This window comes from Myxine glutinosa, chromosome 2 (genome assembly GCF_964187855.1).
Source record: "Myxine glutinosa chromosome 2, kmMyxGlut1.1, whole genome shotgun sequence".
NCBI classification, from domain to species: domain Eukaryota; kingdom Metazoa; phylum Chordata; class Myxini; order Myxiniformes; family Myxinidae; genus Myxine; species Myxine glutinosa.
Window position 1 is genome coordinate 102,414,733 of NC_136262.1, and position 21,030 is coordinate 102,435,762.

At 59.2% G+C, this 21,030-nt stretch overlaps 2 protein-coding genes across 2 annotated transcripts in view; one reads left to right on the top strand and one right to left on the bottom strand.

Moving 5' to 3' along the window:
- Positions 1 to 159: 159 nt before the first annotated feature.
- On the bottom strand, positions 160 to 14,252 carry SAC3D1 (SAC3 domain containing 1). The gene is made up of 2 exons (XM_068109314.2): positions 13,519 to 14,252; positions 160 to 1,074 (listed from the first exon to the last, which is right to left on the bottom strand). Exons 1-2 carry the CDS (start codon positions 14,120 to 14,122, stop codon positions 578 to 580), a joined length of 1,101 nt encoding a protein of 366 aa, XP_067965415.2. The 5' UTR covers positions 14,123 to 14,252; the 3' UTR covers positions 160 to 577.
- Positions 14,253 to 14,425: 173 nt separating this feature from the next.
- Positions 14,426 to 21,030, top strand: part of LOC144890854 (uncharacterized) — an 83,873-nt gene continuing 77,268 nt past the window's right edge. The window contains exon 1 of the mRNA XM_078772733.1: positions 14,426 to 14,442. The gene's annotated coding sequence lies outside the window, so the exon portion shown is untranslated. The remainder of the gene's footprint in view (positions 14,443 to 21,030) is intronic.

Here is a 21,030-nt window from a genome sequence, read left to right on the forward strand (position 1 = left end):
AAGTAAGTTGTAGTTCCGTGTGTGTTTGTGTGGTATTGCAATCATATTATAGTTGGCAGTTGTATATAACTCGTAAAAGGACATCATGGAAATATCTATAGATAATTTATAACATATCAAGAACATCGTGGCAAAGTTGCTTATAAGTAAGCGCATCAATTGTGTCTGTAACGTAACTTTGTTTATTTATTTGAATTAGTCTGCGTTGTAGTTAACATTGGTTAACAACATGCCATGGTTAATTCCAAAATAAGTCAGGATCCTTCAGCCTCAACCTTGTTGGAAAACAGCACAAGTACAGTTTTGTATTGAAGATTTGTTGCCTCCAAACAATTTGATAGATGAATCAGAAAATTGGGAGAAAACTATGCATTGCAATTTTTACGAGTTACCCCCATCATATTCTGCAGTCAAGATCATCCTCCCCAGCTCTTTTCTCCCCCCCCCCCCACCCATCCTTTCTCCCCCCCCCCCCTCCCTCCTTCTTCCCCACACCTCCCCCCTTCTTTCCCCCCAAAGATAGAGAAGTGTGGGTGCGTCAGTTTGGTGTGTGCACAAAATCCAGGAAACGGTTTTGTCACCTGACCAGCTTTTCTTCTCCATTGGCCCTTCCGCTGTGCATAACCTGGTGCAGGCATGTGCCTCCTTGCTTGTTCCCAACAAGCTTTGCAGCACTGCGGAGGGAAGGTGACGGTGGCCCACCCTGAACGTATTTTCTTTTAAATGTCACTGTATGATCATCTGCGGACAGTGTGAGACCAAAATGGCGACACAAAGCGATGCCTTGAGTCACGCCATCCAGTGCGAGCCATCCCACGAGCTTATCCAGTGGTACGGAGCCATTACGGCTGGTGAAGGCGCTTTTGTAGTGATGCACAGCAGCAGTGCGCAGAGTGGTAAGGTGACGATACAAGGCGCACGAGTGCAGGAAAGGTAAACGCAGTGCCAAACGAAACAATCGCACATAGTTGCTCTCCATGAAAGCTCTGTTTATCTCCCAGGCCATTTTCAGAACAGGACGATCCCGTGCTTGACGACGAAGCTTCAGCATCGACTGCAAAGCGTGGAATGAACCTGCAACAACGAAGGTGTTAACTCTACTCACTGACTCCCAAAATGTAGATCCAAAGGAAATTATTACTTTTGATGGAACTGGATCACAATACTACAGGAGTGGTAGGGAAGGTGGATGTAGGAGGCGGCGGAGGGTGAGGGGTGGGTGCAGGAGGGTGAGGAGGGGGTGGGTGCAGGAGGGTGAGGAGTGGGTGGGTGCAGGAGGGTGAGTGGGTGGGTGCAGGAGGGTGAGAAGTGGGTGGGTGCAGGAGGGTGAGGAGTGGGTGGGTGCAGGAGGGTGAGGGGTGGGTGGGTGCAGGAGGGTGAGGGGCGGGTGGGTGCAGGAGGGTGAGGGGCGGGTGGGTGCAGGAGGGTGAGGGGCGGGTGGGTGCAGGAGGGTGAGGGGTGGGTGGGTGCAGGAGGGTGAGGGGTGGGTGCAGGAGGGTGAGGAGTGGGTGCAGGAGGGTGAGGAGTGGGTGGGTGGGTGCAGGAGGGGGAGGGAAGGTGGATGTAGGAGGCGGCGGAGGGTGAGGGGTGGGTGGGTGCAGGAGGGTGAGGAGTGCAGGAGGGTGAGGAGTGGGTGGGTGCAGGAGGGTGAGGAGTGGGTGGGTGCAGGAGGGTGAGGGGTGGGTGGGTGTAGGAGGGTGAGGAGTGGGTGGGTGTAGGAGGGTGAGGGGTGGGTGGGTGTTGCAGGGTGAGCGGTGGGTGGGTGTAGGAGGGTGAGGGGTGGGTGGGTGTTGCAGGGTGAGGGGTGGGTGGGTGTTGGAGGGTGAAGGGTGGGTGGGTGTTGGAGGGTGAGGGGTGGGTGTTGGAGGGTGAGGGGTGGATGTAGGAGGGTGAGGGGTGGATGTAGGAGGGTGAGGGGTGGGTGGGTGGATGTAGGAGGGTGAGGGGTGGGTGGGTGTAGGAGGGTGAGGGGTGGGTGGATGTAGGTGGGTGAGGGGTTTGAGGAGTGGGTGGATGTAGGAGGGTGAGGGGTGGGTGGGTGTTGGAGGGTGAGGGGTTTGAGGGGTGGATGGGTGTAGGAGGGTGAGGGGTGGCTGCGTGTTGGAGGGTGAGGAGTGGCTGGGTGTTGGAGGGTGAGGGGTGGGTGGGTGTAGGAGGGTGAGGGGTGGCTGGGTGTTGGAGGGTGAGGGGTGGCTGGGTGTTGGAGGGTGAGGGGTGGCTGGGTGTTGGAGGGTGAGGGGTGGCTGGGTGTTGGAGGGTGAGGGGTGGCTGGGTGTTGGAGGGTGAGGGGTGGCTGGGTGTTGGTGGGTGAGGGGTGGATGGGTGTAGGAGGGTGAGGGGTGGCTGGATGTTGGAGGGTGAGGGGTGGCTGGGTGTTGGAGGGTGAGGGGTGGGTGGTGGGTGGGTGTTGGAGGGTGAGGGGTGGATGGGTGTAGGAGGATGAGGGGTGGCTGGGTGTTGGAGGATGAGGGGTGGCTGGGTGTTGGAGGGTGAGGGGTGGGTGGGTGTCGCAGGGTGAGGGGTGGGTGGGTGTCGGAGGGTGAGGGGTGGGTGGGGGTCGGAGGGTGAGGGGTGGGTGGGTAGGTGTCGGAGGGTGAGGGGTGGGTGGGTGTCGGAGGGTGAGGGGTGGGTGGGTGTTGAGGGGTGGGTGGGTGTTGAGGGGTGGGTGGGTGTTGGAGGGTGAGGGGTGAGTGGGTGTTGGAGGGTAAGGGGTGGGTGGGTGTTGGAGGGTGAGGGGTGGGTGGGTGTTGGAGGGTGAGTGTTGGAGGGTGAGGGGTGGGTGGGTGTTGGAGGGTGAGGGGTGGGTGGGTATTGGAGGGTGAGGGGTGGATGGGTGTTGGAGGGTGAGGCGTGGGTGGGTGTTGGAGGGTGAGGCGTGGGTGGGTGGATGTAGGAGGGTGAGGGGTGGGTGGATGTAGGAGGGTGAGGGGTGGGTGGATGTAGGAGGGTGAGGAGTGGGTGGATGTAGGAGGGTGAGGAGTGGGTGGGTGTTGGAGGGTGAGGGGTGGATGGGTGTTGGAGGGTGAGGCGTGGGTGGGTGGATGTAGAAGGGTGAGGGGTGGGTGGATGTAGGAGGGTGAGGGGTGGGTGGATGTAGGAGGGTGAGGGGTGGGTGGATGTAGGAGGGTGAGGGGTTTGAGGAGTGGGTGGATGTAGGAGGGTGAGGGGTGGGTGGGTGTTGGAGGGTGAGGGGTGGGTGGGTGTTGGAGGGTGAGGGGTGGATGGGTGTAGGAGGGTGAGGGGTGGCTGGATGTTGGAGGTTGAGGGGTGGCTGGGTGTTGGAGGGTGAGGGGTGGGTGGGTGTTGGGTGTAGGAGGATGAGGGGTGGCTGGGTGTTGGAGGGTGAGGGGTGGCTGGGTGTTGGAGGGTGAGAGGTGGCTGGGTGTTGGAGGGTGAGGGGTGGGTGGGTGTTGCAGGGTGAGGGGTGGGTGGGTGTTGGAGGGTGAAGGGTGGATGGGTGTTGGAGGGTGAGGCGTGGGTGGGTGGATGTAGAAGGGTGAGGGGTGGGTGGATGTAGGAGGGTGAGGGGTGGGTGGATGTAGGAGGGTGAGGGGTGGGTGGATGTAGGAGGGTGAGGGGTTTGAGGAGTGGGTGGATGTAGGAGGGTGAGGGGTGGGTGGGTGTTGGAGGGTGAGGGGTGGATGGGTGTAGGAGGGTGAGGGGTGGCTGGATGTTGGAGGTTGAGGGGTGGCTGGGTGTTGGAGGGTGAGGGGTGGGTGGGTGTTGGAGGGTGAGGGGTGGATGGGTGTAGGAGGATGAGGGGTGGCTGGGTGTTGGAGGGTGAGGGGTGGCTGGGTGTTGGAGGGTGAGAGGTGGCTGGGTGTTGGAGGGTGAGGGGTGGGTGGGTGTTGCAGGGTGAGGGGTGGGTGGGTGTTGGAGGGTGAAGGGTGGGTGGGTGTTGGAGGGTGAGGGGTGGATGGGTGTAGGAGGGTGAGGGGTGGCTGGATGTTGGAGGGTGAGGGGTGGCTGGATGTTGGAGGGTGAGGGGTGGCTGGGTGTTGGAGGGTGAGGGGTGGGTGGGTGTTGGAGGGTGAGGGGTGGATGGGTGTAGGAGGATGAGGGGTGGCTGGGTGTTGGAGGGTGAGGGGTGGCTGGGTGTTGGAGGGTGAGGCGTGGGTGGGTGGATGTAGGAGGGTGAGGGGTGGGTGGATGTAGGAGGGTGAGGGGTGGGTGGATGTAGGAGGGTGAGGAGTGGGTGGGTGTTGGAGGGTGAGGGGTGGATGGGTGTTGGAGGGTGAGGCATGGGTGGGTGGATGTAGGAGGGTGGTGGGTGGGTGGATGTAGGAGGGTGAGGGGTGGGTGGATGTAGGAGGGTGAGGGGTGGGTGGATGTAGGAGGGTGAGGGGTTTGAGGAGTGGGTGGATGTAGGAGGGTGAGGGGTGGGTGGGTGTTGGAGGGTGAGGGGTGGATGGGTGTAAGAGGGTGAGGGGTGGCTGGGTGTTGGAGGGTGAGGGGTGGGTGGGTGTTGGAGGGTGAGGGGTGGATGGGTGTAGGAGGATGAGGGGTGGCTGGGTGTTGGAGGGTGAGGGGTGGGTGGGTGTCGCAGGGTGAGGGGTGGGTGGGTGTCGGAGGGTGAAGGGTGGGTGGGTGTCGGAGGGTGAGGGGTGGGTGGGTGTCGGAGGGTGAGGGGTGGGTGGGTGTCGGAGGGTGAGGGGTGGGTGGGTGTCGGAGGGTGAGGGGTGGGTGGGTGTCGGAGGGTGAGGGGTGGGTGGGTGTCGGAGGGTGAGGGGTGGGTGGGTGTCGGAGGGTGAGGGGTGGGTGGGTGTCGGAGGGTGAGGGGTGGGTGGGTGTCGGAGGGTGAGGGGTGGGTGGGTGTCGGAGGGTGAGGGGTGGGTGGGTGTCGGAGGGTGAGGGGTGGGTGGGTGTCGGAGGGTGAGGGGTGGGTGGGTGTCGCAGGGTGAGGGGTGGGTGGGTGTCGGAGGGTGAGGGGTGGGTGGGTGTCGGAGGGTGAGGGGTGGGTGGGTGTCGGAGGGTGAGGGGTGGGTGGGTGTCGGAGGGTGAGGGGTGGGTGGGTGTCGGAGGGTGAGGGGTGGGTGGGTGTCGGAGGGTGAGGGGTGGGTGGGTGTCGGAGGGTGAGGGGTGGGTGGGTGTCGGAGGGTGAGGGGTGGGTGGGTGTCGGAGGGTGAGGGGTGGGTGGGTGTCGCAGGGTGAAGGGTGGGTGGGTGTCGGAGGGTGAAGGGTGGGTGGATGTCGGAGGGTGAGGAGTGGGTGGGTGTTGGAGGGTGAGTGTTGGAGGGTGAGGAGTGGGTGGGTGTCGGAGGGTGAGGGGTGGGTGGGTGTCGGAGGGTGAGGGGTGGGTGGGTGTCGGAGGGTGAGGGGTGGGTGGGTGGGTGTCGGAGGGTGAGGGGTGGGTGGGTGGGTGTCGGAGGGTGAGGGGTGGGTGGGTGTCGGAGGGTGAGGGGTGGGTGGGTGTCGGAGGGTGAGGGGTGGGTGGGTGTCGGAGGGTGAGGGGTGGGTGGGTGTCGGAGGGTGAGGGGTGGCTGGGTGTTGGAGGGTGAGGGGTGGGTGGGTGGGTGTCGGAGGGTGAGGGGTGGGTGGGTGTAGGAGGATGAGGGGTGGCTGGGTGTCGGAGGGTGAGGGGTGGCTGGGTGTCGGAGGGTGAGGGGTGGGTGGGTGTCGCAGGGTGAGGGGTGGGTGGGTGTCGCAGGGTGAGGGGTGGGTGGGTGTCGCAGGGTGAGGGGTGGGTGGGTGTCGGAGGATGAGGGGTGGGTGTCGGAGGGTGAGGGGTGGGTGGGGGTCGGAGGGTGAGGGGTGGGTGGGTGTCGGAGGGTGAGGGGTGGGTGGGTGTCGGAGGGTGAGGGGTGGGTGGGTGTCGGAGGGTGAGGGGTGGGTGGGTGTCGGAGCGTGAGGGGTGGGTGGGTGTCGGAGGGTGAGGGGTGGGTGGGGGTCGGAGGGTGAGGGGTGGGTGGGTGTCGGAGGGTGAGGGGTGGGTGGGTGTCGGAGGGTGAGGGGTGGGTGGGTGTCGGAGGGTGAGGGGTGGGTGGGTGTCGGAGGGTGAGGGGTGGGTGGGTGTCGGAGGGTGAGGGGTGGGTGGGTGTCGGAGGGTGAGGGGTGGGTGGGTGTCGGAGGGTGAGGGGTGGGTGGGTGTCGGAGGGTGAGGGGTGGGTGGGTGTCGGAGGGTGAGGGGTGGGTGGGTGTCGGAGGGTGAGGGGTGGGTGTGTGTCGGAGGGTGAGGGGTGGGTGTGTGTCGGAGGGTGAGGGGTGGGTGGGTGTCGGAGGGTGAGGGGTGGGTGGGTGGGTGTCGGAGGGTGAGGGGTGGGTGGGTGGGTGTCGGAGGGTGAGGGGTGGGTGGGTGGGTGTCGGAGGGTGAGGGGTGGGTGGGTGGGTGTCGGAGGGTGAGGGGTGGGTGGGTGGGTGTCGGAGGGTGAGGGGTGGGTGGGTGGGTGTCGGAGGGTGAGGGGTGGGTGGGTGGGTGTCGGAGGGTGAGGGGTGGGTGGGTGGGTGTCGGAGGGTGAGGGGTGGGTGGGTGGGTGTCGGAGGGTGAGGGGTGGGTGGGTGGGTGTCGGAGGGTGAGGGGTGGGTGGGTGGGTGTCGGAGGGTGAGGGGTGGGTGGGTGGGTGTCGGAGGGTGAGGGGTGGGTGGGTGGGTGTCGGAGGGTGAGGGGTGGGTGGGTGGGTGTCGGAGGGTGAGGGGTGGGTGGGTGGGTGTCGGAGGGTGAGGGGTGGGTGGGTGGGTGTCGGAGGGTGAGGGGTGGGTGGGTGTTGGAGGGTGAGGGGTGGGTGGGTGTTGGAGGGTGAGGGGTGGGTGGGTGTTGGGAGGTGAGGGGTGGGTGGGTGTTGGGAGGTGAAGGGTGGGTGGGTGTTGGAGGGTGAGGGGGTGGGTGGGTGTTGGAGGGTGAGGGGTGGGTGGGTGTTGGAGGGTGAGGGGTGGGTGGGTGTTGGAGGGTGAGGGGTGGGTGGGTGTTGGAGGGTGAGGCGTGGGTGGGTGTTGGAGGGTGAGGCGTGGGTGGGTGGATGTAGGAGGGTGAGGGGTGGGTGGATGTAGGAGGGTGAGGGGTGGGTGGATGTAGGAGGGTGAGGAGTGGGTGGGTGTTGGAGGGTGAGGGGGTGGATGGGTGTTGGAGGGTGAGGCATGGGTGGGTGGATGTAGGAGGGTGGTGGGTGGGTGGATGTAGGAGGGTGGTGGGTGGGTGGATGTAGGAGGGTGAGGGGTGGGTGGATGTAGGAGGGTGAGGGGTTTGAGGAGTGGGTGGATGTAGGGTGAGGGGTGGATGGGTGTAAGAGGGTGAGGGGTGGCTGGATGTTGGAGGGTGAGGGGTGGCTGGGTGTTGGAGGGTGAGGGGTGGGTGGGTGTTGGAGGGTGAGGGGTGGATGGGTGTAGGAGGATGAGGGGTGGCTGGGTGTCGGAGGGTGAGGGGTGGCTGGGTGTCGGAGGGTGAGGGGTGGGTGGGTGTCGCAGGGTGAGGGGTGGGTGGGTGTCGGAGGGTGAGGGGTGGGTGGGTGTCGGAGGGTGAGGGGTGGGTGGGTGTCGGAGGGTGAGGGGTGGGTGGGTGTCGGAGGGTGAGGGGTGGGTGGGTGTCGGAGGGTGAGGGGTGGGTGGGTGTCGGAGGGTGAGGGGTGGGTGGGTGTCGGAGGGTGAGGGGTGGGTGGGTGTCGGAGGGTGAGGGGTGGGTGGGTGTCGGAGGGTGAGGGGTGGGTGGGTGTCGGAGGGTGAGGGGTGGGTGGGTGTCGGAGGGTGAGGGGTGGGTGGGTGTCGGAGGGTGAGGGGTGGGTGGGTGTCGGAGGGTGAGGGGTGGGTGGGTGTCGGAGGGTGAGGGGTGGGTGTTGGAGGGTGAGGGGTGGGTGGGTGTTGGAGGGTGAGGGGTGGGTGGGTGTTGCAGGGTGAAGGGTGGGTGGGTGTTGCAGGGTGAAGGGTGGGTGGGTGTTGGAGGGTGAAGGGTGGGTGGATGTTGGAGGGTGAGGAGTGGGTGGGTGTTGGAGGGTGAGTGTTGGAGGGTGAGGAGTGGGTGGGTGTCGGAGGGTGAGGGGTGGGTGGGTGTCGGAGGGTGAGGGGTGGGTGGGTGTCGGAGGGTGAGGGGTGGGTGGGTGGGTGTCGGAGGGTGAGGGGTGGGTGGGTGGGTGTCGGAGGGTGAGGGGTGGGTGGGTGGGTGTCGGAGGGTGAGGGGTGGGTGGGTGGGTGTCGGAGGGTGAGGGGTGGGTGGGTGGGTGTCGGAGGGTGAGGGGTGGGTGGGTGGGTGTCGGAGGGTGAGGGGTGGGTGGGTGGGTGTCGGAGGGTGAGGGGTGGGTGGGTGTCGGAGGGTGAGGGGTGGGTGGGTGTCGGAGGGTGAGGGGTGGGTGGGTGGGTGTCGGAGGGTGAGGGGTGGGTGGGTGGGTGTCGGAGGGTGAGGGGTGGGTGGGTGTCGGAGGGTGAGGGGTGGGTGGGTGTTGCAGGGTGAGGGGTGGGTGGGTGTCGGAGGGTGAAGGGTGGGTGGGTGTCGGAGGGTGAAGGGTGGGTGGGTGTCGGAGGGTGAGGGGTGGGTGGGTGTCGGAGGGTGAGGGGTGGGTGGGTGGGTGGGAGGGTGAGGGGTGGGTGGGTGGGTGTCCGAGGGTGAGGGGTGGGTGGGTGGGTGTCGGAGGGTGAGGGGTGGGTGGGTGGGTGTCGGAGGGTGAGGGGTGGGTGGGTGTTGCAGGGTGAGCGGTGGGTGGGTGTAGGAGGGTGAGGGGTGGGTGGGTGTTGCAGGGTGAGGGGTGGGTGGGTGTCGGAGGGTGAGGGGTGGGTGTCGGAGGGTGAAGGGTGGGTGGGTGTCGGAGGGTGAGGGGTGGGTGGGTGTCGGAGGGTGAGGGGTGGGTGTGTGTCGGAGGGTGAGGGGTGGGTGTGTGTCGGAGGGTGAGGGGTGGGTGGGTGTCGGAGGGTGAGGGGTGGGTGGGTGGGTGTCGGAGGGTGAGGGGTGGGTGGGTGGGTGTCGGAGGGTGAGGGGTGGGTGGGTGGGTGTCGGAGGGTGAGGGGTGGGTGGGTGGGTGTCGGAGGGTGAGGGGGTGGGTGGGTGTCGGAGGGTGAGGGGTGGGTGGGTGGGTGTCGGAGGGTGAGGGGTGGGTGGGTGGGTGTCGGAGGGTGAGGGGTGGGTGGGTGGGTGTCGGAGGGTGAGGGGTGGGTGGGTGGGTGTCGGAGGGTGAGGGGTGGGTGGGTGGGTGTCGGAGGGTGAGGGGTGGGTGGGTGGGTGTCGGAGGGTGAGGGGTGGGTGGGTGGGTGTCGGAGGGTGAGGGGTGGGTGGGTGGGTGTCGGAGGGTGAGGGGTGGGTGGGTGGGTGTCGGAGGGTGAGGGGTGGGTGGGTGTCGGAGGGTGAGGGGTGGGTGGGTGGGTGTCGGAGGGTGAGGGGTGGGTGGGTGGGTGTCGGAGGGTGAGGGGTGGGTGGGTGGGTGTCGGAGGGTGAGGGGTGGGTGGGTGGGTGTCGGAGGGTGAGGGGTGGGTGGGTGGGTGTCGGAGGGTGAGGGGTGGGTGGGTGGGTGTCGGAGGGTGAGGGGTGGGTGGGTGTCGGAGGGTGAGGGGTGGGTGGGTGGGTGTCGGAGGGTGAGGGGTGGGTGGGTGGGTGTCGGAGGGTGAGGGGTGGGTGGGTGGGTGTCGGAGGGTGAGGGGTGGGTGGGTGGGTGTCGGAGGGTGAGGGGTGGGTGGGTGGGTGTCGGAGGGTGAGGGGTGGGTGGGTGGGTGTCGGAGGGTGAGGGGTGGGTGGGTGGGTGTCGGAGGGTGAGGGGTGGGTGGGTGGGTGTCGGAGGGTGAGGGGTGGGTGGGTGGGTGTCGGAGGGTGAGGGGTGGGTGGGTGGGTGTCGGAGGGTGAGGGGTGGGTGGGTGGGTGTCGGAGGGTGAGGGGTGGGTGGGTGGGTGTCGGAGGGTGAGGGGTGGGTGGGTGTTGGAGGGTGAGGGGTGGGTGGGTGTTGGAGGGTGAGGGGTGGGTGGGTGTTGGGAGGTGAGGGGTGGGTGGGTGTTGGGAGGTGAGGGGTGGGTGGGTGTTGGAGGGTGAGGGGTGGGTGGGTGTTGGAGGGTGAGGGGTGGGTGGGTGTTGGAGGGTGAGGGGTGGGTGGGTGTTGGAGGGTGAGGCGTGGGTGGGTGTTGGAGGGTGAGGCGTGGGTGGGTGGATGTAGGAGGGTGAGGGGTGGGTGGATGTAGGAGGGTGAGGGGTGGGTGGATGTAGGAGGGTGAGGAGTGGGTGGGTGTTGGAGGGTGAGGGGTGGATGGGTGTTGGAGGGTGAGGCATGGGTGGGTGGATGTAGGAGGGTGGTGGGTGGGTGGATGTAGGAGGGTGGTGGGTGGGTGGATGTAGGAGGGTGGTGGGTGGGTGGATGTAGGAGGGTGAGGGGTGGGTGGATGTAGGAGGGTGAGGGGTTTGAGGAGTGGGTGGATGTAGGGTGAGGGGTGGATGGGTGTAAGAGGGTGAGGGGTGGCTGGATGTTGGAGGGTGAGGGGTGGCTGGGTGTTGGAGGGTGAGGGGTGGGTGGGTGTTGGAGGGTGAGGGGTGGATGGGTGTAGGAGGATGAGGGGTGGCTGGGTGTCGGAGGGTGAGGGGTGGCTGGGTGTCGGAGGGTGAGGGGTGGGTGGGTGTCGCAGGGTGAGGGGTGGGTGGGTGGGTGTCGCAGGGTGAGGGGTGGGTGGGTGGGTGTCGCAGGGTGAGGGGTGGGTGGGGTGGGTGTCGCAGGGTGAGGGGTGGGTGGGTGGGTGTCGGAGGGTGAAGGGTGGGTGGATGTCGGAGGGTGAGGGGTGGGTGGGTGTCGGAGGATGAGGGGTGGGTGGGTGTCGGAGGGTGAGGGGTGGGTGGGTGTCGGAGGGTGAGGGGTGGGTGTCGGAGGGTGAGGGGTGGGTGGGTGTCGGAGGGTGAGGGGTGGGTGGGTGTCGGAGGGTGAGGGGTGGGTGGGTGTCGGAGGGTGAGGGGTGGGTGGGTGTCGGAGGGTGAGGGGTGGGTGGGTGTCGGAGGGTGAGGGGTGGGTGGGTGTCGGAGGGTGAGGGGTGGGTGTTGGAGGGTGAGGGGTGGGTGGGTGTTGGAGGGTGAGGGGTGGGTGGGTGTTGCAGGGTGAAGGGTGGGTGGGTGTTGGAGGGTGAAGGGTGGGTGGATGTTGGAGGGTGAGGAGTGGGTGGGTGTTGGAGGGTGAGTGTCGGAGGGTGAGGAGTGGGTGGGTGTCGGAGGGTGAGGGGTGGGTGGGTGTCGGAGGGTGAGGGGTGGGTGGGTGTCGGAGGGTGAGGGAGGGGTGGGTGGGTGTCGGAGGGTGAGGGGTGGGTGGGTGGGTGTCGGAGGGTGAGGGGTGGGTGGGTGGGTGTCGGAGGGTGAGGGGAGGGTGGGTGGGTGTCGGAGGGTGAGGGGTGGGTGGGTGGGTGTCGGAGGGTGAGGGGTGGGTGGGTGTCGGAGGGTGAGGGGTGGGTGGGTGTCGGAGGGTGAGGGGTGGGTGGGTGTCGGAGGGTGAGGGGTGGGTGGGTGGGTGTCGGAGGGTGAGGGGTGGGTGGGTGTCGCAGGGTGAGGGGTGGGTGGGTGTCGGAGGGTGAAGGGTGGGTGGGTGTCGGAGGGTGAGGGGTGGGTGGGTGTCGGAGGGTGAGGGGTGGGTGGGTGTGGGAGGGTGAGGTGTGGGAGGGTGAGGGGTGGGTGGGTGGGTGTCCGAGGGTGAGGGGTGGGTGGGTGGGTGTCGGAGGGTGAGGGGTGGGTGGGTGTCGGAGGGTGAGGGGTGGGTGGGTGGGTGTCGGAGGGTGAGGGGTGGGTGGGTGTTGCAGGGTGAGGGGTGGGTGGGTGTTGCAGGGTGAGGGGTGGGTGGGTGTTGGAGGGTGAAGGGTGGGTGGGTGTTGGAGGGTGAGAGGTGGATGGGTGTAGGAGGGTGAGGGGTGGCTGGATGTTGGAGGGTGAGGGGTGGCTGGGTGTTGGAGGGTGAGGGGTGGGTGGGTGTTGGAGGGTGAGGGGTGGGTGGGTGTTGAAGGGTGAGGGGTGGATGGGTGTAGGAGGATGAGGGGTGGCTGGGTGTTGGAGGGTGAGGGGTGGCTGGGTGTTGGAGGGTGAGGGGTGGGTGGGTGTTGGAGGGTGAGGAGTGGGTGGGTGTCGGAGGGTGAGGGGGTGGGTGGGTGTTGAGGGGTGAGGATGGGTGGGTGTGTGAGGGTGGGTGGGTGTTGAGGGGTGAGGGTGGGTGGGTGAGGGGTGGGTGGTGTTGGAGGGTGAGGGGTGGGTGGGTGTTGGAGGGTGAGGGGTGGGTGGGTGTTGGAGGGTGAGGGGTGGGTGGGTGTTGGAGGGTGAGGGGTGGGTGGGTGTTGGAGGGTGAGGGGTGGGTGGGTGTTGGAGGGTGAGGGGTGGGTGGGTGTTGGAGGGTGAGGGGTGGGTGGGTGTTGGAGGGTGAGGGGTGGGTGGGTGTTGGAGGGTCAGGTGTTGGAGGGTCAGGTGTTGGAGGGTGAGGGGTGGGTGGGTGTTGGAGGGTGAGGGGTGGGTGGGTGTTGGAGGGTGAGGGGTGGATGGGTGTTGGAGGGTGAGGGGTGGATGGGTGTTGGAGGGTGAGGGGTGGGTGGGTGTTGGAGGGTGAGGGGTGGGTGGGTGTTGGAGGGTGAGGGGTGGGTGGGTGTTGGAGGGTGAGGGGTGGGTGGGTGGGTGTTGGAGGGTGAGGGGTGGGTGGGTGGGTGTTGGAGGGTGAGGGGTGGGTGGGTGGGTGTTGGAGGGTGAGGGGTGGGTGGGTGGGTGTTGGAGGGTGAGGGGTGGGTGGGTGTTGGAGGGTGAGGGGTGGGTGGGTGTTGGAGGGTGAGGGGTGGGTGGGTGTTGGAGGGTGAGGGGTGGGTGGGTGTTGGAGGGTGAGGGGTGGGTGGGTGTTGGAGGGTGAGGGGTGGGTGGGTGTTGGAGGGTGAGGGGTGGGTGGGTGTTGGAGGGTGAGGGGTGGGTGGGTGTTGGAGGGTGAGGAATGGGTGGGTGTAGGAGGGTGAGGGGTGGGTGGGTTTAGGAGGTGGTGGAGGGTGAGGGGTGGGTGGGTTTAGGAGGTGGCGGAAGGTGAGGGGTGGGTGTAGGAGGAGGGTCAGGGGTGAGTGCAAGAGGAGATGGTGGGTGAGGGGCAGGTGAGTGCAAGATGAGTGGGTGGGTGTAGGAGGAGGCGGTGGGTGTAGGAGGAGGCGGAGGGTGAGAGCGAGTGGGTGTAGGAGGAGGCGGAGGGTGAGGGCGAGTGGGTGTAGGAGGAGGCGGCAGGTGAGGGCGAGTGGGTGTAGGTGTAGGAGGAGGCGGAGGGTGAGCGGTGAGGGCAAGTGGGTGTAGGAGGAAGCAGAGGATGGTGTAGGAGGAGGTGGGTCGAGAATGAGGAGGGGGTGTAGGAGGGGAGGATTTATTCCTGCTTTCCCATTGTAAGTTGCCAGAGAAATGAAAAGTTGAGTCCTGCACAAGTTAAAATGCATATTGAGTCCATGTACGTGTGAGGGGTGGGTGGCCAGTTTTTGCCCTTGCAAATATTTTCGCAACCAAGAACATCCAGCAAAGAAAACGTCGGGAAGGAGGTTTAATTGGCCCCGGTAACGATGTGAAGAAAAAAATATTTTGCTGGCACCAGAGCAGTTGGGAAAACCTTTAAGGGTTAAAAAAAAATGCGTAACGAGTGCAGTGAGTACCGAGGTTGTACAGGAGGTAGACCGCGTGCCATTCGCCCTCGCCGATCACATCGTCTTCGTCCAAGCTCTGAAGGACCCGCAATAAGGTCTCCTGGGTCTGCTGTTCGTTCAACTTCTGATCGTGGTGGATGTGCTCAGGTGATGGTGGGTCGGTGTCTAACAGGTAACCAGCGACCAGCAAGAACCGTGCGGACTTCTCCAGTACCGGGAGACGCTCGGGACCCGAGATTCGTTGAATCACCAGGTCTTGTCGCACGGCTCGCAGACGATCGGACACGAAGGCGTAAACTTCGCGGAACGACGCGTCCTTGCGGCTTACCACTTCGTCCAACAGGTGGTCCACGGTACGCATCAGTACCGGGGCCACGCGCAGATCTTCGGGCCGTGTGCTCGCCTTTCCCGCAGCCGGGCGGGAATATTCCTTCACGGTGCGCTGGGGATCTGCGCGAGGAGAACTAACGGAACCTGAGGAGTGGGATTTCCCTACCGGTTCTTCCTCAAAGCGGTGTAAACGGCGCTGCCTCTCCCGCTGAACCCTCTCTGCGATTGGACACATGTCCAAACACATCCCGAGCACCGCTTTGTCTTCGGGAGGCGAACCCATCGTTTTACCGGAGGCGTTAACGTTGTCGTTGCATTTGCTCGGTCCTTCCGTCCTCACGACGATATTGAGCCGACACACTGTACAGTGTACAGTACGCTACTGTACTTGCGAGAAAAAACATGGAGTGAAGACGAGGAATTGACTTGGAAGTGTTGAATATGACGAGGAAGACGCAATCCCTCCGTTTACAAATAGCTCGCGATATAAACCGCGAAAAATGTAAATTATTTTTGATCAAATTTTACCAAATCGTCGCGCGAATGGTTGTGCTTCTTCTTCTTTCATCACGACCGAAATGATTATTCCCACGTCCTCGTCAGGTTCGTCAGGCAAAGTTAACACCCAGCACGTCTTTCATGAAACGGCTGGTCAGACCTGACGTTTGATTGACTAGTTAAGGCACGAATTCGTGATTTGTTGAGGGTGCCGGCGATATGTCGCCTCCTCTTTAATAAGAAGAGGACCGTGGGATCTTTAACGTCCACCAAGTAATTGCGGCAGATGGTCAGCCGGTTTAACTTAACGTCCATCCGACACTCGTTTTGTTTTCTTCACTGCATAAGTTGATCATCACCATCCTGACATGACTGCACTTCATGCTACTAGTACCCGACCCGACTGCAAAGCCTTTTGCCACTATTTTACCCATCACTATGGCATCAGTAGGTTAGGTAGTTGGTAGGTGTAGTAGGTACCGTACCTAGTTCAAAATGACACCATTTGCATTCTGGATGCGATTAAAATTTATTAAATTTCCTTCTTGATTAATTCGGTGAATTCCGTCTCAATTCGGATATTTCCGGCCATGAAAAACTATTCCCTACGGCCGCAAGATTTCTAAAAAATAATTCTTCGTCAATTTTAGAATATTTGACGCCGTTTTCAGCCTCCGAAACGCGTAATAAGCTTTTTTAAAATATTTTTTCAAATGCTCGAATCTCATTGGTTCCGGTGTTTGGTGACGATTTTCGTTGAAGATAACCAGGCCCGTGCGGGCCCGGGGAACGAGGTTGGTCTTAAAGTATTTTAATTACAAATTAGAGGTGCATAAGATGGTGAATCAAACAAACGGGTGAAACAAACTCCTATTGAACTTTTTCGCAACGTTTTTTTATGCATACTTCCGCATCCGGAAGATGGCAGCCTCCATGCAGTGATTTTGTTTTTGAAATATTTTTTCAAATGCTCGAATCTCATTGGTTCCGGTGTTTGGTGACAATTTTCGTTGAAGATAACCAGGCCCGTGCGGGCCGAGGTTGGTCGTAAAGTATTTTAATTACAAATTGGAGGTGCATACGATTGTGAATCAAAAAAAGACGGGTGAAACAAACTCCTATGGAACTTTTTTCAATTTGTTATGCATACTTCCGCATCCGCAAGATGGCGGCCTCCATTGAGCGATTTGGTGCGTCAAAGCTTCGAAATTCTCAAGGGATCCAGCAAAATCTGGCTTTTCAACATAATACGTCCGCGTTCATTCACAACACCGGCTTCGCCGGCTATCACCGATTGCTGCCAAGCAGCTCGGTTACACAGGTCCCATTGTGGAAGGCCACACAGCTGGTTGCCACCACATTTTTCTCAACATCAATGGTAACACATTGTTAATGGAGGCAATCACTTTAAACTCAGACTTCCGAAGAAGAGGGGAAAGAACCCCTTCCCCCTATCCTCCTCCCCTCCCCCTGCCCCCCCCCCTCCCTCCTCCCTTCAAAAAAAGGTTGAGATTCAAGTCGATGTGTCCACTGGCCAGACCAAGCAGTAAGAATTATTCTCAAAACTAAAAATCAAAATTTCCAAATGCAGATCCTTGCAACTGCAGACTTCCATCAGGGAGATCTCTCTGTTCTCTTCACCCTCTTTTGCTCAAGGTCATCTGCCATTAACTTGTAAATCAGCCAACTTTACAGCTTTACACAAAAAGGTGCAAAAACAGATCCCTGCAACGACAGACAAATGAGGCTGCTCCCAAACATCAGCAAGGTCATGGAATCTATCATCGCTTCTGATATTAAATCCTTCCTCTTCTACAATGGCTTGATCGCTCATCATCAACATGGACTCAGACCAGGCCACTCTACTCTGGACATGCTGCTTCTGCTGTCTCAACAATGGATGGAGGTCCTCAATGCCAAACAGGAAATTAGAGCAGTCTCCCTTGACATATCTCATGCCTTCGATACGGTCTGGCACCCCGCTCTGCTCACCAAACTCCTCTTATGGTATCCATGGAAATCTCCATGCATGTCTCACGGATTTTCTCTTGTCGTATTCAACATGGGGCTCTAAATGGAATTCTCTCATCTCCTCTTCCTGACCAGGCTGGAGTTCCCGAGGCAGTGTTTTGGGCCCTGTGCTTTTTCTAATCTTCATCAATGATCTTAATGAACTCTGGAAAATCTTTATCTTTTTGCTGATGAATCCACCCTCTATCATTCCATCTCTCATCCTTCAGATCGACGGTTCCGGGGGAAAAGCAGCCTCTTAACTCTCTGCAGACTTCGAGAAATTACAAGCTGGTCAAACACATGGAACATGTCTGTCAATCCTGATAAATCTCACACTCTCACCTTGTCTCTTCAAAAAGACCGTCTGAAAAAATCTCACATCTACTTTCTCAACAATCCTCTTTGAATACGTTCTGTCACTCAAGCTTTTTGGTATCACGATCTACCGTGACCTTTCCTGGGAAAGCCACAAGTCCAAGCTGGCCTCCAAAGCCATTCCCCAACTGGGCATCCTCCATCCTGCGAAGTCCTTCCTTGGCACTGCTGAGCTGCTTACCACCTGCAAAGGTTTTATCCGCACCTTAATGGAGTCCTGATCTCCCCTATGGCCTGGTCCTCTTACCTCATACCGACTGCGGCTTCACGATGTAGAAACCAAGGCTTTTTTTTAATGGTTATGGCGGCGGGCTTGGGATCTGAAGGTCCTGAGTTCCAATCCCGTTGAATTGACGCCAGGTGGGGTTGACTCAGCCTGTCATCCTTCCGAGGTCGGCAAAATGAGTACCTGGTTATAGAGAGGCAGTGGCAGACGTGCCCACAGAAATGATGCAACCAGCAGCCGGGTGGCTGCACATGAACCACCCACCTTCTCTCATCGCAGCCAGCTTGGCGGTTGTTCTATCTTCTATCGACTCCTCTCCGGCTTTGCTCCCCCTGCTCTCTCTGGGCTCTGTCCCCCAAATATTCCTGCAGGACACACAAGATCTGCCAGTAAACCGCTTCTGGTGAAACTGCCAAAATCAAAATTCTCTGCTCACCTTCACTCCTTCATTCCTCTGTTCTCCCACCTTTGGAACAAACTCCCTCACTCTCTTCAATCCCACTCCTCCCTCCAGGTCTTTCAACCAGGTGTTCATCACCTTCTCATATCTTCCCTCATCCAAAACCATGATCTTTTCTACCCCCGTTAATCCACCTTAAATCCACCTCCTTCAAATTCCGATTTCTTTCCTGAATAAAACGTCCCTGTGGTGTCCATCTTGTTTATCCTAATTATCTTGTTTATATACCCCAGCCCAGCCCTCTCTCTTTCACAGATCTCCCGATGTCCCTGTTCCCTACTGTTGTACCTCCCTCTCTCTCCCTCTGTTGTCTCCCGCTCTCCTTGTAATATGTTCCAAGTGTTAGCCGAGACCAAGTATACAAAAAAAAAGAAAAAAAAGATTAACTGTCTACCCTTCTGTCCAACACTGTTGTTGGTCAGTTTCTCACAATGTGTGTGTGTTTGACTGCAAGTGGAAGAGAATGAACATGAGGGATAATTGTTGTTCTCCCAGGAAGAATTTGAGTATGGCGACGGCCTGTACGCATGGAAACTTGTCCCTCCTCTCAATTCTGCACAGTCTGGTTGACTATATATTTGTGATCGGCTCAGTTCCGGAAACAAAGAAATTAATGACTCCGGTGGCACTACTATATCGTCAGACTTGGCCTTGTTCTGAACCATCAACTCTGAAATTACGTTGAAGGCAATTACTACCCTGCGCCCGCGAAGCGAAAAGCGCGGTTAACCATTCAGTTGCGTACGTGTGCTGTGTGCCGTGTGCCGTACTTGTCTGCATTTAAAAAATTCATTTTCTCGGCAACCGTTGGTCCGATTGACACGAAATTTTACCATAGAAGCGCCTCCGCCTGTATAATTTTTTAAAAATTCATAATTATGACGTCATAGGTCACATGGTACAGACACCATCTTGGAAAAAATTTACACCTCGAAATCTCCCAAACCACTCGATGGAAAAAATTTGAACATGGCTCATTGTCAAGTACTCACCATGCGGAATGAGATATGTTGATGGTGATGTCATCGGTGCCTTAATTATGATGTCATAATTCGACAAGTACAACGCTTGATCTGATCAGTATGAATAAAACAAAAATTCCTCTGCAACTGTTGGACCGATGGACACGAAATTTTCAGAATATGTGCACCTCCTCCTGTGGAATTTTTGAATCATAATTATAACGTCACAGGTTACGTGGTACAGACGCCATCTTGGAAAAAAATCGAAAAAAGTTGCACCTCTATATCTCCGAAACGGCTCCATGGAAAAAATTGAAACATGGTTCATTGTCAAGTACTCCCCTTGGGGACTAAGATATGTTAATGATTATGTCATCTGTGCCTTCGTTATGACGTCATAATTCGACAAGTACAACAAGTATCCAATCATTGTGAAAAAGTTTTCTCAGCAATTGTTGGTATGATGGGCAATAAATTTTCGCCATTGGAGCGCCTCCTCATGCAGAATATTTTAATGACAATCATGACATCATAGGTCATGTGGTACAGGCGCCATATTGGAAAAACCGAAAAATGTTGCACCTTTAAATCTCCAAAACCGCTCCATGGAAAAAATTGAAATGTGGCTGATTGGAAAGAACTCCATATGGGGAATAGGTGTTGTTAACGATGACGTCATTGGTGCCATAATTATGACGTCATAATTCGATAGGGACAACGTTTAGTCTGATCAGTTTGAAATCCATTGAGCGTGATCTATGCAACAATTATATTAGAGAATATATAATTATGATGTCATCGCTCACGTGGTCTGGCAGCCATATTGGATCAAAGAAAAAAAATGTTCAAAAACAGAAGAGTTGGCTCACAACAAGTTGACTGCGCAGGGTAAGTATTCTATGAATACCATCTAGTTCATTATTCCACTTAAGAGAGAGATATGAGAGTGGTGGAGAGAGAAGGAGAGTGGTGGAGAGAGAGAGGGGAGAGTGGTGGGGAGAGGGGAGAGTGGTGGAGAGAGAGGGGAGAGTGGTGGGGAGAGGGGAGAGTGGTGGGGAGAGAGGAGAGTGGTGGAGAGAGAGAGGAGAGTGGTGGAGAGAGAGAGAGGAGAGTGGTGGAGAGAGAGAGAGTAGAGTGGTGGAGAGAGAGAGAGGAGAGTGGTGGAGAGAGAGAGGAGAGTGGTGGAGAGAGAGAGGAGAGTGGTGGAGAGAGAGAGGAGAGTGGTGGAGAGAGAGAGGAGAGTGGTGGAGAGAGATGAGAGTGGTGGAGAGAGAGAGGAGAGTGGTGGAGAGAGAGATTGGTGGTGGAGAGAGAGAGGAGAGTGGTGGAGAGAGAGAGAGAGAGAGAGAGTAGAGTGGTGGAGAGAGAGAGAGAGTAGAGTGGTGGAGAGAGAGAGAGAGAGGAGAGTGGTGGAGAGAGAGAGGAGAGTGGTGGAGAGAGAGAGGAGAGTGGTGGAGAGAGAGAGGAGAGTGGTGGAGAGAGAGAGGAGAGTGGTGGAGAGAGAGAGGAGAGTGGTGGAGAGAGAGAGGAGAGTGGTGGAGAGAGAGAGGAGAGTGGTGGAGAGAGAGAGGAGAGTGGTGGAGAGAGAGAGGAGAGTGGTGGAGAGAGAGAGGAGAGTGGTGGAGAGAGAGAGGAGAGTGGTGGAGAGGGAGAGGAGAGTGGTGGAGAGAGAGAGGAGAGTGGTGGAGAGAGAGAGGAGAGTGGTGGAGAGAGAGAGAGGAGAGTGGTGGAGAGAGAGAGAGGAGAGTGGTGGAGAGAGAGAGAGGAGAGTGGTGGAGAGAGAGAGGAGAGTGGTGAAGAGAGAGAGGAGAGTGGTGGAGAGAGAGAGGAGAGTGGTGGAGAGAGAGAGGAGAGTGGTGGAGAGAGAGAGGAGAGTGGTGGAGAGAGAGAGAGGAGAGTGGTGGAGAGAGAGAGGAGAGTGGTGGAGAGAGAGAGAGAGGAGAGTGGTGGAGAGAGAGAGAGGAGAGTGGTGGAGAGAGAGAGAGGAGAGTGGTGGAGAGAGAGAGAGGAGAGTGGTGGAGAGAGAGAGAGGAGAGTGGTGGAGAGAGAGAGAGGAGAGTGGTGGAGAGAGAGAGAGGAGAGTGGTGGAGAGAGAGAGGAGAGTGGTGGAGAGAGAGAGGAGAGTGGTGGAGAGAGAGAGGAGAGTGGTGGAGAGAGAGAAGAAGGGGGTGGCTCCTCACGTGGTCTGACAGCCATATTGGATCAAAAAAAACAAACGTTCAAAAACAGAAGAGTTGGCTCACACCGAGTTGCCCGCGCAGGGTAACTATTCTATGAATACCATCTAGTTCATTATTCCACTTAATCGGCTTTTTTTTTACCAATACTAACTTCACCCCTTAATTTTATAATAGTCCCGTCCAGTTAAACATCAGAGGAAAACGTTTTTTCAAATCGATTAATCTTTTAATTCTTTACAATAAGTATTCCATGAATACCATCTCGTTAGGAATGGCATACCACCACCACCACCACCACCACCACAACCGGTGAGATAGAGGGGTGTAGCATGAGAAACGACAGAATATCAGGCTGCTCAAATAGTCCACTTTTTATGAAACACCCTGTACTTCCAGTATGATGCTAATGATACACCATCTATATGGTTTATTTAAAAACCGTTAAACTACAATCCTATTTCAAAATATAATGAAGCG